The 16,814-nt window shown below is 42.5% G+C and overlaps 1 protein-coding gene across 8 annotated transcripts in view; it reads left to right on the top strand.

Annotated features, from left to right (window-relative positions):
- The window catches only part of LOC107383712 (copine-8), a 192,985-nt gene that overhangs the window by 165,944 nt on the left and 10,227 nt on the right, over positions 1-16,814 (top strand). For all 8 annotated transcript variants that reach the window (XM_054739596.2, XM_054739592.2, XM_070549052.1 and 5 more), the window contains 3 exons: positions 5,475-5,521; positions 5,987-6,168; positions 12,779-12,906. In XM_054739596.2, the coding sequence (XP_054595571.1) occupies positions 5,475-5,521; positions 5,987-6,168; positions 12,779-12,906 (357 nt within the window). The remainder of the gene's footprint in view (positions 1-5,474; positions 5,522-5,986; positions 6,169-12,778; positions 12,907-16,814) is intronic.

The raw sequence follows: 16,814 nt of genomic DNA, 5'->3' as shown, positions 1-16,814 counted from the left end.
GATGCATCCAGTCTGTCTGAGGCAGAATAGCCTCTTCAGCTCAGAAAGCACCTGTAGAGACATTTGATCACTCACAAAGTTTATGTGGAGCAGAAGCGGTCAGGCCACGGCAGGTGAAATGTTCCTAGCCTACATGAAATTAAATTGTTTAATTGTAACTAATATGTTACTGGACACGCTGGTCTGGTTGGTTAGACCAGTGTTTGAAGTGGAAAACACACACACACACACACAAATGCTCACACACCAATTAAAATCATGCAGATAGAGTGGACTAGGAGACAGGTGATGGTTTATGTTTTTAAATGAGGATCAGGCTGCTGTAGAATGTAATCTCCATCCACATTCAGACAGAATTATCCTCTACTGTATTCTTTCTCTGTTTGCTCTGCTCTTGTTTGGGCTGACGTAGCTGACGGTGCGCGCGGCGTGCCTAAGGTGGGCTGGATGCTTTGCTTTTACTGGAAGATGGATTTTTTTTTTTCAAAAATGTCGGAGATTTTGCCCCATGAATAACCGTAAAAACTACCGGTGTGCATGTACCCTTATGAAAGAGTCCTACGTTGAGAGGTAAATATTAGAAGTGCAGGTAACGCATGGTGCCGGTCCACTTAACGCACGGGTGTAGACTAAATATGAATGAAGATTAAATTGTGAGCTTTTACTTCATATTTTAGAAATAAAAATGACCGGGGAAAAAATGTATGACGTCTTTTTAAACGAAATTTTCTAGCACGACCTGCCTGCTTCACTTAAGTCACTGCTTATCCTGCCCATCCAAAATTACCGTGACCCACCCAAAAATGAAAATCTGGCGCTGTGCCTGTAAACCTCTGCAAATTGTTGTTCTTCACTTTATCAAACTGAGTTTGTACAGCTAATGTCAATATGTAAAATTATGAATTCAGTCGAGCTCTTCCCTCCCTCCCTCTCTTGTTTCTCCTTGAAACCCGACATCGGCTGTCGGGTTTCAAGGAGAAACAAGAGGGAGGGGAAGAAGGAGATGAGGCAAACAGTGAGTGCGAGAAACCAGACTGGTGTGGAGGTGAGCAAAACGGCTGGAAAAGTGTGGGTGTTGAAACCCCCACATCCCCCACGGGTGCGACGCCCATGTGTGTGTGTGTTTAGTGTTCTGTAAATGTTTTAGTTATTGCCATTATTATTTAAGAAATATATCTTGTTTTTATTTAATGTACAGTGAGGAGCATAAGTATTTGAACACCTTGCGATTTTGCAAGTTCCCCCACTTAGAAACCATGGAGGGGTCTGATATTCACATTGTAGGTGCAGCATTCCCACTGTGAGAGACAGAATGTGAAAAAAAAAATCAGGAAATCACATTGTATGATTTGTAAAGAATTTGTTTTGCACTGCTGCACATAAGTATTTGAACACCTGAGAAAATCAGTATTAACCCTATGGAGACAGGCGTTGCAGATTTGCAACGTTAAAACCTACCTACCTGGTTACTCCACATAAGTATTTCATGAGCATTTTTTAACTCAGAAGTACCCCTGAAGGACTTAGTTGTTCGTCCTTTTATCAGAACTTATTTTGAGCCTGAGAGGGTTAATATTTGGTACAGAAGCCTTTGGTTGCAATTACAGAGATCAAATTTTTCCTGTAGTTCTTGACCAGGTTTGCACATACTGCAACAGGGATTTTGGCCCACTCCTCCACACAGATCTTTTCTAGATCTGTCAGGTTCTGGGGATGGTGCTGAGCAACACGGAGTTTCAGCTCCCTCCAAAGATTTTCGATTGGATTTAGGTCTGGAGACTGGCTAGGCCACTCCAGAACCTTGATATGCTTCTTACAGAGCCACTCCTTGGTTACCCTGGCTGTGTGCTTCGGGTCATTGTCATGTTGGAAGACTAAGCCATGACTCATCTTCAATGCTCTCACTGAGGGAAGGAGGTTGTTGCTCAAAATGTCACAATACATGGCCCCATTCATCCTCTCCTTAATACAGTGCAGTCGTCCTGTCTCCTTCGCAGAAAAGCACCCCCAAAGCATGATGTTTCCACCCCCATGCTTCACAGTAGGGAAGGTGTTCTTTGGATGCAACTCCTCCTTCTTTTTCCTCCAAACACGGCGAGTGAAGTTTAGACCAAAAAGTTCTACTTTGGTCTCATCTGACCACATGACTTTCTCCCATGCCTCCTCTGGATCATCCAGATGGTCATTGGCAAACTGCAGGCGGGCCTGAACGTGTGATGACTTGAGCAGGGGAAACTTTCGTGCAATGCGTGATTTGAAACCATGACGGCATAGTGTTCTACCAAAAGTGACCTTTGAAACTTTGGTCCCAGCTCTCTTCAAGTCATTGACCAGCTCCTCTCGTGTAGTTCTGGGCTGATTCCTCACCTTTCTTATCATCAGTGATGCCCCACAAGATGAGATCTTGCATGGAGCCCCAGTCCGAGGGAGACTGACAGTTGTCTTTAGCCTCTTCCATTTTCTGGCAATTGCTCCAACATTTGATCTATTTTCACTAAGCTGCTTGGCAATTTCCCCCTTAGCCCTTTCCAGTCTTGTGGAGGTCTACAATTTTGTCTCTGATTTCTTTTGATAGCTCTTTGGTCTTGCCCATGGTAGAAATTGGAGTCCGACTGACTGTGGGGTGGATAGGTGTCTTTAAAGAGGTCAGACAGGTGCTACTAATTAAGATTACTAAGTGGAGTAGAGGTGGACCTCTTAAAGGCAGAGTAACAGGTCTTTGAGAGCCAGAATTCTTGCTGATTGCCAGGCGTTCAAATACTTATGTGCAGCAGTGCAAAACAAATAAATTCTTTACAAATCACACAATGGGATTTCCTGATTTTTTTTTACATTCTGTCTCTCACAGTGGGAATGCACCTACAATGTGAATTTCAGACCCCTCCATGACTTCTAAGTGGGAGAACTTGCAAAATTGCAAGGTGTTCAAATACTTATGTTCCTCACTGTACATGGTGTTAGCTGCCTTCTGTTGCTTTTCTTTGCTTTCTTTATCTTGTTAAAGACGACCCTCATGAAAACGAGAAGGCACATCTCATGGGGCTACTCCTCTTTAATCATATGTTAATAAATAAATAAAAATTTAGTTATAAAATGCAAAAATAACAAAATTATGAGGAAGACTGAGCAAAGTTTGGAGAAGCTCTTTGCTTCTATTTTTACCAGAGGCCTAATTAATAATTCTCAGTCAGCTCTGTGAGGGAGGGACACACACATACTGACAGAGACGTTTTGCTCTCAGACTTCTCCGTCACCTGAGGATTGTTGCTAAACAATTCCCCGCCAGGACAACAGAGGGCGTAGCGCTATTCTGAGGTATCCTTCCACCATTACAGTCAACTATCCAGTCCACGATAGTGTATCTGCTAATGCGTTTTCATTCTTTCAGTGTATTTCAGAGACTTTTGAACACAAATTTGTCCCCCATCTACCTCTTCATGCGATCGGCACCTCTCAACCCACGTTTCTTGTCTTTTCCGTCCACAAATAAAATGCTTGCTGCGTATATTTGTACTCCTTCAGTAACGGTTGAATAAATGTTCATTTTCATACTTTTTACACAATGTATTCTTCAATCTGTTTTGTGTGTTCCGCTAAATATCTTTTTACTTTTTGATGGGGCAATGATGAATTTACCGGAAGCGGCGTCCTGGCGAATCACAAGCATGCAGTCTCTGTCTCTTTCGACGGATAATTAAAAATTGGGGCATGCCTCTGCGAGCCTGTCGGAGAGCTCTTGTGCTGATGCATAATGACGTTGAGTGTTTCCGTACAGACGCAGATGGAGAAGTATAAATTAGGCTTTACACAGGGAAACCAACGGGAAAAACCCAGACGGTCAACCAACCTATTTTGGTACAAAATGATTATATTTTGTCTGTCTTTTGCACAATTAACATGAAATCCATTTTTAATTAGACTAGCAAGGCTGTATTTCTTTTTATCCAATAAATTAGTTATACATACAAATTGCAAAAATTGCAGTTCTAGTGTTAAGGGTAAGAAAGAGACTAAACTGGAAGTTTTCTTTCCAAATAGTGACGCAAATTTGTTCACATCTTTATTTAACCTAAAGATGTTATAATAAATACTTCACAATATTTATTGTGCTTAATAAACAATTGTAACTATAGGACCAAGCTTTATTATAAACAGTATATATCACAAGCTGCTATATAGCATTTCTAAAAATAGCCTTTAACATGAACTAAAACTAAGGTACCTTTTTACCACTGGACTCGCTTTGATAATAGTTGATATTTATAATGCAGTGATCATTTAGAATATTATCTAAAACAATTCCTATTTCTCATTGAGCTAACAAGGTGGCAGCTTAGTCTGAAATATTTAGTAAAGCAATTGTGGATTAAATTAATAGGTGAACAGATTTGGCTCACCATTTATTGATGTTTAATAAGTACCTATTAATGGTGTATAAAGTGTGCAACTCTGACGAAGACACCGATGTTGAAATGTTTGGTGTTTTATGCACCGATTAAATATTTGACTGGTTTTCCTGCCCTTCTCTTCTGTCTCACAGCTGTTTCTCCATAGCAGTTGATCACTGGCGTTCAATTGGATGACATACAGAGTGCCTGTTTACTCCTTAATTTATAGTGTTAATAATAACATATGAAGAAACTTTGATCCATTAATAAGGGGAGCCTTAAGCCTAATTTATACTTCTCCATCTGTGTCAGGACGGAAGCACGCTACGCCATTATCCATCCTTGCGAGCCTGCTGGAGAGCCCTCTCAAGGACGGATGGAGTCGAGCTTTTCTAAACGTCCATCCGTCGAGACGGAAAATGCAAGCTTGTGATTGGTCAGGACGCTGCTGTCGTCCACAGCGCCGCCATTGCGCCCTCAAAACCATAAAGAGAGCAGAGGATATCTACCGGCAGACACGGAGAAGCTTGAAGAATACCTTGTGGAAAAACTCTAAAATATGAAAGTTTTATTCCCCCGTGACTTGAAGAGTGAAAAGATACGCAGCAAGCATTTTATTTGTGGACGGAAATGACGGGAAACATGGGTTCAGAGGTGGCGAGTGCATGAAGAGTTGGAGGAGGATGAGTGACAAATTGTCCATGTTTAAAAGTCTTGAATACAGAAAAACACAATATAAACATACTATCTTGGACCGGATACATAACAGGATACACCAGAACAGCGTTGCGCCCTCTGTTGTTCTGGCGGGGAATTGCTTTGCAACACTCCCCAGGAGACTGAGATGTATGAGGGCAAATTATCTCCGTCCGTGCGTGCATGTCTCTCCCTGGTGGAGCTGACGAAGAAGTATAAATTCGGCTTTAGTGTGAAGTGGTACTGCTGAAGCATTAATGGTCATTTATCTTTACGCTGATTTTGTACTGTGATCTAGTGAAGATCCGAGATTTTTTAACTCTTTGAATGATCAGCTCTGCTTTTTTATCCGGCAATGAAATAATGAAATATCTCCTTTTGTTTTCCAAGGACCCAGATCAACTTCACAGTGGCCATTGATTTCACAGCGTCCAACGGTGAGCCTTCATGTACACATCAACACTGTCAAAAGACACACACACACACTCTCTTGGGAGAGTTTATTCAAATATATGTAAATGGGGAATCAAGTGCTCCCTAATGGCCCTCTTCATCACACCTGGCAGCTGAAACTTGCTGCACTAACATGCTCCAACGGTCGTGATTAAGAGCCGCGTTATCCATCTTGGTTTGAGCTTGGGCCACGCACAACACATCAGTTAGGCCAAAATGTGCCAGATCGAGTAAAACCTTTCAAGTAGTGGATGTAAAATTGTGTTCAAGCTTCAGGTGTGCAGTGTGCTCCATCTTTGGTCTATCTCTGAAATCTCCCCATCAGCCACAGTGCTGCGAGTCATTAAAAGTGAATTGAGCCACAAACAGGAGATTAAAATAAGCTTCATTTTAAGAGAGTGGCGTTTTATTTTAGTGACTTATTGATTTGCTTCCTGTGTACGGAACAGGAAACCCAGCCCAGCCCACCTCGCTCCACTACATGAGCCCCTACCAGCTAAACGCCTACGCCATGGCGCTGAAGGCAGTAGGAGAAATCATTCAGGACTACGACAGTGACAAGATGTTCCCAGCACTGGGTTTTGGAGCCAAACTCCCACCTGATGGACGGGTGTCTCATGAGTTTGCCCTGGTAAGAGACAGAGACATGTCCACATCAGCAGATGAGTTCATGGGGACTTTAAGGGTTCATCTTCAGATTTCTTTTAGATTACATCATTAGAACTGAACATAAGCGTCGATAAAACAAAAATACACATTATAGATCTCTCTCTCTCTCTCTCTCTCTCTCTCTCTCTCTCTCTCGCTCTCTCTCTCTCTCTCTCTCTCTCTCGCTCTCTCTCTCGCTCTCTCTCTCGCTCTCTCTCTCTCTCTCTCTCTCTCTCTCTCTCTCTCTCTCTCTCTCTCACTCTCTCTCTCTCTCTCTCTCTCTCTCTCTCTCTCTCTCTCTCTCTCTCAAACACACACCCTTTTTAGTTGGTTTCTAAAACACCAGATGCTATTGGTCATTTTGTTTTTTCTGATTTTCTTGTGCCTTCTGAATCTTCAGACTCCTCTTTAGAGCCAGGCCTTATAATTAAGCCCTCAGGGGTCATTAAGTCCTTTTGTTTTTATATGGCACACCCCTGGTAGAGTTTACCAGGAGATCTGACTGTATGAAGCAGTTCTTTTTTTCAAAGGAAGTTCAATATCCGCCAGTTCAGTTAGATTTAATAGGTGTTGTTTAGTTAATATTTTGTCCCCTTGGCTTTAAATTTGACTCAATTCCACTTTAAAGTTTTTTAACATATTTGAACTGGAAATTTCTTAATAACGATTGTGAATGGTTGTAGTTGAAACAAATTAAAATAGTAATTTCACAAGTTTTCGTTTGGCTGTTTTTTCTTGTACTTCAGAAAACATTCTGTGACAGATAAATCCAGATCAAAACAATAACCCATATATTATATTAGCAGGAGTAGAGCTGTAGTTTGCTTTAAATCTGTCTTCAGTATTTGTTCGTTTATGTTTATTTTCAGGAATATTTGTTTTTCTCATTTCTAATTAAAGGTTTTCTTTGTTTTGTATTCTTAGAAGAAACAATGACACAAAAAATAATTGTACTTTGTCAACTCCAGTTTCTTTTAGGGGTTTTTCAGATACTACATCAAGGAGGTTAAGCATTTCCACCCTGCCTAAACCTTTTTTGTGTCCTTTGCCCGCTCCTCATAAAATGTCTATATCTGCCACTGTATATTAAGAATGCATTGGTATTATTCAGTGAAGTATATGTTGACTAGTAAGTCGGGCTCATTTCCAGTGAGAGTTGGACTCCGGCAAAGCTGCCCTTTGTCACGGATTCTGTTCATAACTTCTATGGATATGATTTCTAGGTGCAACCAAGCTGTTTTGGTGGCCTGAGGATTGGCTCTCTGCTTTTTGCAGATGACGTGCGTGGTCCTGTTGGCTTCATCAGAACGTGATCTCTCTGGCTTTCACTGGAGCAGTTCACAGCTGAGAGGCTGGGATGAGAATCGGCTCTAAATCTGAGACCATGGTCTTGAGTCAGAAAAGGATAGATTGCTTTTTCCAGGTCAGGGACAAGGTCCTGCCTCAAATGGAAGTTCATGAGTGAGGGAACGATGGAGCATGAGATTGATGGGCAGATTGGTGTTACGTCTGCAGTGATGTGGGGGCTGTATCGGTCTGTCGTAAAGAGAGTTGAGCCGGAAGGCAAAGCTCTTGATTCACCGGTCAATGTATGTTCCTACCCTCACCTATTGTCACGAGCTTTGGGGAGTGACTCAAAGAATGAAATTGCGGATGCAAGCTTCCAAAATGAGTTTTCTCCACTGGGTGTCTGGGCTGCCCCTTAGAGCTAGGGTGACAAGCTCTGTCATTTGCTAGGGGCTCAGAGTAGATCCACTGCTCCTATACATCGAGAGGAACCAATTGAAGTGGCTTACGCATTTGGTTAGGATGCCTCCTAAACGACACCCTGGTGAGGTTTTCTGGGAGGAGACTTAAAGGAAGACCATGGACACGCTGGAGGGACTATGTCTTATGGCTGGCCTGGGAGAGCCTTGGGGTTTCCCCGGAGGAGCTGGGCCTCTCTGCTTAAGCTTGGTTTATGCTTGACGCATTTACTTTCTGCTTGGTGATGCGGCTCGCGGATGGAACATGCTTCACAACTTGCAGCATTTATGGTTCATGGGGCTTGTCTCTGCGGTGAGCCAATATTCTCCCAAACTGAACGGGGCTGCATGGAGCTCAATGGCATGCATCCAACACTAAACCATAGTAGAAGTAAAAATTACTGTTGTTTACAACATGGCATTCCAGCATTTTTTAACAGCGTCCTCGTCTTTTCCGACAGTGCGAGCTATTTCTCTCCAAGAATTATTAACAACATGTTGATCACGGTGATCTTTGAGAGCTGAATCATACAAATGTCTGTATTTAGGAACCTCTGTCATACTAGTTCTTGCCAGTCCGTCATGTTTTTCCGCGTCCGACCGTCCGCGTGGTTAGAAAATTTCCCAGGTGCGTGGTGCGGAAAGCTTGGGCCGTGCGGAGGCGCATTGGAGGAGCATGGTTGTTAAAATGATGCAATTTTGCCGTGCAGAGCCGTGCGAACCTCGCGGACGCGTCAAGCCTTAACCAAGCTTTAGGCTACTGCCCCCGTGACCTGACCCCGGATAAGTAGACAAAAATAGATGAATGGATATGTTGACTACAATTAACAAGCTGGTCTAAGATTAATGTGTTGCCATGGCAAGAGACAGGAGTAGCTCAGGAGGTAGAGATGGTTGTTCAGTAATTGGAAGGTTGCAGGTTTGATCCCAGCTCAGACCACAGAATGCTGCTGTGGTGTCCTTGGACAAGACACTTAACCCACCTTGACTGCTGGTGGTGATTGGAGAGACCGGTGGTGCCAGTGTATGGCAGAAGTCGCCTCTGTAAGTGTGCCCCAGGGCATAACTCATCCCCACCAGCGTGTGTGTGTGTGTGTGTGTGTGTGTGTGTGTGTGTGTGTGTGTGTGTGTGTGTGTGTGTGTGTGTGTGTGTGTGTGTGTGTGTGTGTGTGTGTGTGTGTGTGTGTGTGTGTGTGTGAATGGGTGAATGACTGTTTGTGTGTGATTGTGATACAAATACAGGAGATTTACCATTTCCCATGGCGATGAACTTTGGATTCTTTGGCATTTTCATGTCAACATTAGCAAAAGGCTCAAAGGTGTTTACATCCAGTCCTGTGGGTGTAAGAAAGACCAGCATCTGTGCCATTGTCAGAGGAGGTATTATGTCATGTAGCCATGGAAAAAAAATAAGTTACTCACGATAAATTTCAAGATTCCTACCAAACTTCACTGTGGCCTATACTCAAAATTATGTTTATTTTTTAATTTTTTTTTTGGGTCATAAAAAATCTGATGAATGGACACGATAGATGGGAGATTATAGCTACTTTATATCCTGCCTGGAAAACCATTCTAAAAATATAAACGTATAGTTGGGCCATAAGCCATTGAAACCACCCAAATCTACGGTTGTGTATTAAACTCTCTCCACATAATTGGATCTAGGATGCTAGGACCAATCAAAGCAATGAACAACGTGACATATTCCTCACTACAGAAATAAGCCAAGAAGAAGCAAACACATCCTTTATAGAAGTAAAGTACCTAAGTAACTCCATCAGCGTATGTCTCAAAGAAAAGCCCGAATCTAAATGGTCCAAAGTTGATGCCAACGCCATTTCAAATGAGCGACGTTCCTAGCTGACGACATCTTCATAGGTTTTCTCTGCCACAGCTCTGGCATTGGGCTCACCCAGCAAACATACTTCACTGTGATTGGCAAGACACAAAACTGATCAGGCCATTGGTAGAACCACTAGTGAAACAAGTCACAGCTGGGCCGGGAGAGGAGCAACTGACTGGGCCCTTTAAACCCAAACAATAAAGGTCATTTTAGCAGTAGTGGCCTGTGTATTTGGTAGCTGAGCCTTCAGTGCGTTTACTGACCTAATATGATGTTAAAACAGTGGCGGACTGGCCAGCTGTGAATTCCGGAGAAGAACAGCTGGTGTTGGCCTTTCCCCCACCCCATCTGTTTGAGATCCCCAGGCTGTAGGAAATGTCCTGCTTCCCACCCACTACTTTAACTGGACCGGTATGGCTACTTCTTATTTTAAGTTTTTTCAGTCATATATTAGTCGAAATCTCAGAGATTTTTTATATATCTGTCCGTCCTCAGACATCAGCCATCCACAGTCCACCCAGCGCTGCCCCTCCTGATAAGCTGGACTCACGCTCCATGAGGGGCCACTTTTTTCGCACAAGGCGCATCACTGTCATGAGGCACATATGTTGACTTCAGTCCAAGCACAGGCGAGGACAGAAGAGACGAGTTATCCGACACCATGCTTATTTCGGATAGCAGGCAGGTCCACGGAGTTGCATAGAGGCACCCAAACAGAAATACAAGCAAGCACAAGAAATATAATGTCAAAACAAGAGGAGTGTGTTTCATTTGAAAGTGGGCCTTTTGGGGAAAAAAAAAACAAACTTTGTGGTCACAAACATCCCAACTGCTGCAGGTCACGAGACAGAGGAGAGGATAATTCTGTGAATGTGGACTCCCTAATAGTCTTTCATCCATATGAAAAAGAGAAGACTGTTGAAATACTTTCTTCGCGAGGTTTCATTAACATTTTTTTATGTACATTTATCATCATCCAGTAGGTAGGTGATTGTTCATCGAGCACACCGGGAGGGGTTCGCGAGACGCTGTGTAATTTAGAGATTACGCATGGATGTTTGCTCAATAAATTAGTCGATAACTAAATATTATGAAGGGCATTTTGTGTATTGAGAGGAAATTCCATTGTGACAAAACAAAACCCCCTTAAGACCGTTTCAACCCTACATTACAGCTGCAACTGCGCCACTACCAGCTGCAGTTCATGATCAAATAACACTCACCAAAGTTGCTGATTATTTATACATGAAAACCATCCTTATCTCTGCGCAGGAAGACTTCAATAACTTTGTCTTAGAGCTGTTTAGTTCTATCAGTAAGTCATTTTCTATGGCATGAAGGCCAAGGCTGAGAGTCGCCTCTGGCTCAAACAAGCGGCCTTCTGTAATGATAATCAGCTTCTCTGAAAAAGTCCATATTGAAAATGGAACTATAATAATCCTTGAGACCAAATCCCTTAGCCATCCATCTAGTTGACAAGTGATGATGATGTTGGTGGACAGCTATGACAAGTTTTACCAACAATGCACTTGGAGACTATTTCAGAGATTGGAGATTAACTTGTAAATTTTCAGGTCATAAAGTTACATGTGAGATAAAAAATGAAGCCAATCATGCAGCACAACATTTTATTCCAAATTTTACAGCTACTACATCACTAAAGTCAGTGGGTCTTGTAAAGTTTTAGCAACCACTCAATCTTGACTGGGACAACCTATATGAACCCTAAATAAATCTGCATGGGAGCAGTTATTAAGAATGGAAATCATTCTCCTCTGAACTCAAGTTGTGGAAGTGTTTGTCTTTTCCTGCATACTTGGCTAGTGTCGTAGTGTCGGAGGCGCCACTCCTTCTCATCAGCCTCATTGCAGCGGCAGGTCTCTCCCAGCAGCGGGCCCCTTCCAAGCCCAGGCCGAGGGCCCTCTGCCTCCCCTGAAGCCCCGCCCCTGGGTAGACCTGCTGAGGCTACAATAGAGCAAGGCTAGACCGACCCGCAGAGCAGAATCTTTTGTTACTGTTATGGTTGGTGTAGATTTGAGGCTACCTTTACATAATTCAAAAAGATACAGTAAATTCATGGAAACTGTGTGGAGAGGGTGCACTCCATGAGGTTTCTGGGCATGCAGATCTCTGAGGATCTCTCCTGGACAGCAAATACCACAGCAGTGGTAAAAAAGGCCCAGCAGCGTCTCCACTTTCTGAGAGTGCTCAGGAGGACCAACCTGGAGGAGAGGCTGCTGGTTGCTTTTTACAGAGCCACCATAGAAAGCATCATAACGTACTGCATAACAGCATGGTACGCAGGGTGCTCAGCTGCAGACAGGAAAGTACTGCAGAGGGTCATCAACACAGCCCAGAAGATCACTGGATGCTCTCTGTCCAGCCTGGAGGTTATTGCAAACTCTCGGTACCTCAGCAGAGCGAGCAATATCATCAAGGACCAATCTCACCCCAGCAATCACGTCTTTCAACTATTACCATCAGGTCGACGGTACAGGTCACATAAAACCAGGTCAAACAGATTCAGGGATAGCTTCTTTCCCAGGGCGATCTCTATAGTGAATAAGCATAAAAACAATTAAAACTGCTTAGCGACTGTCAAGGTCACCGTCAACTACTATGCTGCTATTCTAATGCCATTTTTTTACATGATATGGTAGCTGCTATTCTGTAAATAGTGTGTTAGTCGGCATATATTACTTACTATTATTTTGTTACTTACTATTGTTTTGTTAATTACTATTGTTTTGTTTTAGGGGACCTTTATATTTAGAGGTATTATTGTATTGTGCACCATGGGAGTGGCACTCCAATTTCGTTGTATCCTGTACAATGACAATAAAGGCTATTATTATTATTATTATTATTATTATTATTATTATTAAAGATAATTTATAGTAAAACAGCATCAAGATTTTGCAGTCTTCCATTTTCTCAGTCCAATCTGAAGGCTCCTGAATTATGCTTTGTTAATCCTTTACCTCCTCTCTTTTTCCCTCCAGAACGGAAACCCTCAAAACCCGTACTGTACAGGTATCGACGGAGTAATGGAAGCCTACTACCAGAGTCTGAAGTCTGTTCAACTCTACGGACCTACCAACTTCTCCCCTGTCATCAACCATGTGGCCAGGTGACCACTTTTCTAATCTGTGCGTTTTTGTAGAATCACACCCAACTTTTCTTCCCTTTTTGTGATTTATAATTAACTTTGCTGCTTATGTGAAAGAACACAGAGCACCCCGCACTCTTGACATTAAATTTGTGTCCCCACGTTTCCTATAATGAGCTTCCTGAAGCAAGTGGTAGCCAGAGAGAGTTATTCTTTCTCTTTTGTTCCGATCTAAAGGAGCTGATTACATGTTTGTTTCTGTCTGGGTTTCAATGCTGCAAATCAATGCTGCAATGAAATCCAAGCAGTTTTCTGAAAGACATTAAGAAACTTCACAACAGCAGGTAATTAAGGAGAAATGCTCGAGCGACATCTCATCAGGTTGCTTCATAATTGTGTCCCCCAGATCGCAATGCTTCACTTCCAATGAAAGGCACTTAAGTGGTGGTTATTGCTAGAGCATACAATTCTGACCTCTCTGCGCTGAAAGGTGAAGCTTATCAGAAGCAGCTGAAATAATCTAAGAGTGTAAATGTCAGCGAGTCATTGCAGAACTAAGACTGGGCTCAGGTTTTTGAAAAATTTAAATATAAGTTTTCCATGTTTTTTCAGATGTCCTATGTCAATACAATCATACGGAAATATAGGTCTTTTCACAAGAAATAGTAGATAGAAAACAACCTTTTCTTTCATTTTTATTTTTATTTAAATAATTGTACATTTAAAAGGTGCTATTAAAATGAACTTTTTATGTCTTCCTCTTTTCTTTACTGATTATTGGCCACAGGCCTTTAAAACCACCCAGTGGCATGCACGGCCTCTAACAGAGCCCTCCCCAAGGACAGAAGATAGTTTATGATGAGCTCTCTCTGTTTTTGGCCACCTACGAGATCCTAGAACCACACCAGTCTGGATTCAGAGCTGGGCACAGCACTGAAATGGCTCTCTTAAAGGTGCTCAACGATGTGTTCCTGGCAACTGACGCTGGGAAGGCAGTGGTGCTGCTGCTTATTGACTTGACTGCAGCATTTGATACTGTGGATCATCAGTTCCTACTGGAACGCCTAGAGCAGTGGGTGGGGATTTCAGGAGCAGCTCCGAGTTGGATGAAGTCCTACCTGACTGGTAGAACTATGAGTGTTTCTACAGGTAATCACTCGTCGTCTCAGAAAGAGCTGAAATGGGGGTTCCCTCAGGGATCTGTTATGGGTCTCCTGCTCTTTTCAATCTATCTGCTCTCACTTGGCATGATCTTCCGCAGGTGCGGTATTGACTTCCATTTGTATGCCGACGACTGCCAGATTTATCTGCCAGTAAAAGAGGGGTTGTCTGGCTCCATTAAGTTCTCAGGTGGAATGCGAGGAAGATGTGCGTTCATGGTTGTCGACCAACTTCTTAAGTTGTAATGAGAGCAAGACTGAAGTCATTGTTTTTCACCTAATGGCCATCAGCCATGTAGCATAGACCTCTTATCATTAGCACCATTTGAACGCAAAGTGGTTACTGATCTTGGTGTGAGATTAGACTCTGTACTGACCTTTGATGCACAGGTGAACTCCGTAATGAGATCCTGCTTTTTTCAGCTCCGGCATCTTGCAAGGATTAAGCCTATGCTATCCAGAAAGAACCTTGAGATTGTAACATCTGCATTTGTGCTTTCCAGACTCGACTACTGCAACTCTTTGTATGTTGGTCTGACCACTTCCACACTGTCAAAGCTGCAGATGGTTCAGAACACTGCAGCAAGGTTCATTACTGAAGTGAAAAAATGGGAGAGCATCACTCCAGTATTACATGCACCGCAGTGGCTTACTGTAAAACATTACATTGAGGTCAAGATTCTGGTACTTCCATTCAAGTCACTCGCAGGGACTGCGCCATTTTATCATCACTACTGCAGAAACACGCCCCCTCAAGATCACTGCGCACCGCTGCCAACAACCTACTGGTTGTTCCACGAACCAAGCGTAATGTGCTCGACACACGGGAGGCGACAAACGACCGCGATCAGTGAAATTCTCGCTGTCGCTTTTATTACCTGACACACGGGAGGCGACCCGCAGCAGCGGCAAAGCCGTTGACGCGTTCTGTTCCAGGGTGAAATCGAATCTTCCGTTGTTTTGATTGGCTGTGTCAGGTTGGAGGGTTTTAAGGTTATTTAAGCGGTTCAGAATTAAAAAAGCAGTAGATATGATGTTTCACAAGGTGCTGCTAGAGTTATGTGAAATCTTACTCCTGATTTTACTATATAAAAAAAACGAGAATGGGTTCATCCCATGCTCGAAGATGTACGGATCATCCTGTCTGCCCATTGGTCAGTGAATGAAACCTCCGTTGATTGGTCCTCGTCCGAACAACAGCGATGAAAAGTTAAATATTTCAACTTTCTGGGATCGCATTGCTCGGTCGCCTGTGCACGACATGTGCATGAGCGCAAAATTTCACACGCAGGTTTTTCGCATTTCGCTTAGTAGGAAGGAGACCCGCGATTATCGCTTTGTCGCGCATGTCTCATTGAAAATGAATGGAGGAGAGGCGATGTCGCCTCCCGTGTGTTGAGCCCATAAGAGTCTCAGGGATCGAGCTTTTAGTGCTTTTGCCCCAAAATCGTGGAATGGCCTTCCACTGGAATTAAGATTCACAACTACACTTGAGGCTTTTAAAGCAAAATTAAAACTGCACTACAGACTCATAGCATCCCGTTAGGCCTCTGATCTAATTATTTTAACTGATTGTGTCTGTTTAACTGGTGTGCCAAGTTTTTAGTCTGTGTTTGCATGTAGTTTTTAGCTAAATGAAGATTTTATCTATGATTTTATTGTTTTGGTACTTTACATTAATTAATGTATAGTACTTTTTACTCCTTATGATGTATCCTTTATTATTTTAATGCTTTTTAATTTTACACTGCTGTGTTCAGCACTTTGGGCTGCCTTGGTTGGCAGCAGGAAGGCACTCTATAAATAAATGAATGAAATGAAATGACATGGGACCACTACAAGAGCTGCTGAACTAAGGGAAGGGGTCACTTCTTGTTACAGACAGGTTACAGCACACCTTGTCCCGGTGCATTCTGGGAATTGCAGTTTCAGTGGTATTTGTTCTGTAATTCCACAGGCTGGTTATTATAAAAACTGAATATGAGGCCAGGTGCATTTGTTACAGGCTGAGTTTAGAGTGACCATTTACCAAAAGGATTATTCGGTAGGTTGAGAATGTCCCAAATTGAATGAAATCACCACTCATTTTCCTATTGAATTTCCACTTACTTTAACTTTTAAGATGTTGTATTTAAATGTATATGAGTTATTTAGAAGATAAACAATTTAGACCTAACATTCCCAAACTTTTCAGCTTCTGACTTACAAAATAACATGAGTAGACTTGTGACCTCACAAATCTCTGGTTGGACTCTAAAAACTTCTCTAAAACTAAATTAACAAGTACATAATAAAAGTAACAATACCGTCATCTCACTATATACCCATTTGTGGCGTATGTGTTTAGCTTTTATAATAACTGTAATCAAATTATGGAATTAGGAGTCCTATTTTAAAACTTGACTTGTCTCAAGAGCCCCAAAGCAGTGATTCCTGCCCTACTTTTGGGGCTCCTTTAAAACGTTTTGTTCAGTTTAAAGTTACAGTGTGTAGTTTCCAGGTGAGAGGGTACAGTACATACTTTTCAGGGTAGTTTTACACCATCAACATCATCGTGACTGTCGCTCTTTACAAAAAACATTACGGTAAATGTTGTTACCTGTGGAGCAGACCGAATGCGTCCTCAGCATGGCTCCTCAGACTTTGATGGTCCTTCAGTTAATTCCATCGAGCGAATGCATTGCTGATGGTAGGTTTCTGGTTCTGTAGTTTCCGGATCTGCTTGGGGTCCTTGTGCCTGCCGATGATGTCATGCTACAGCAACACTAG

This window comes from Nothobranchius furzeri, chromosome 1 (genome assembly GCF_043380555.1).
Source record: "Nothobranchius furzeri strain GRZ-AD chromosome 1, NfurGRZ-RIMD1, whole genome shotgun sequence".
Taxonomy (NCBI): Eukaryota; Metazoa; Chordata; class Actinopteri; order Cyprinodontiformes; family Nothobranchiidae; genus Nothobranchius; species Nothobranchius furzeri.
Note: the sequence above shows the minus strand (reverse complement) of the source record. Positions and strands in the feature narration are given on the sequence as shown.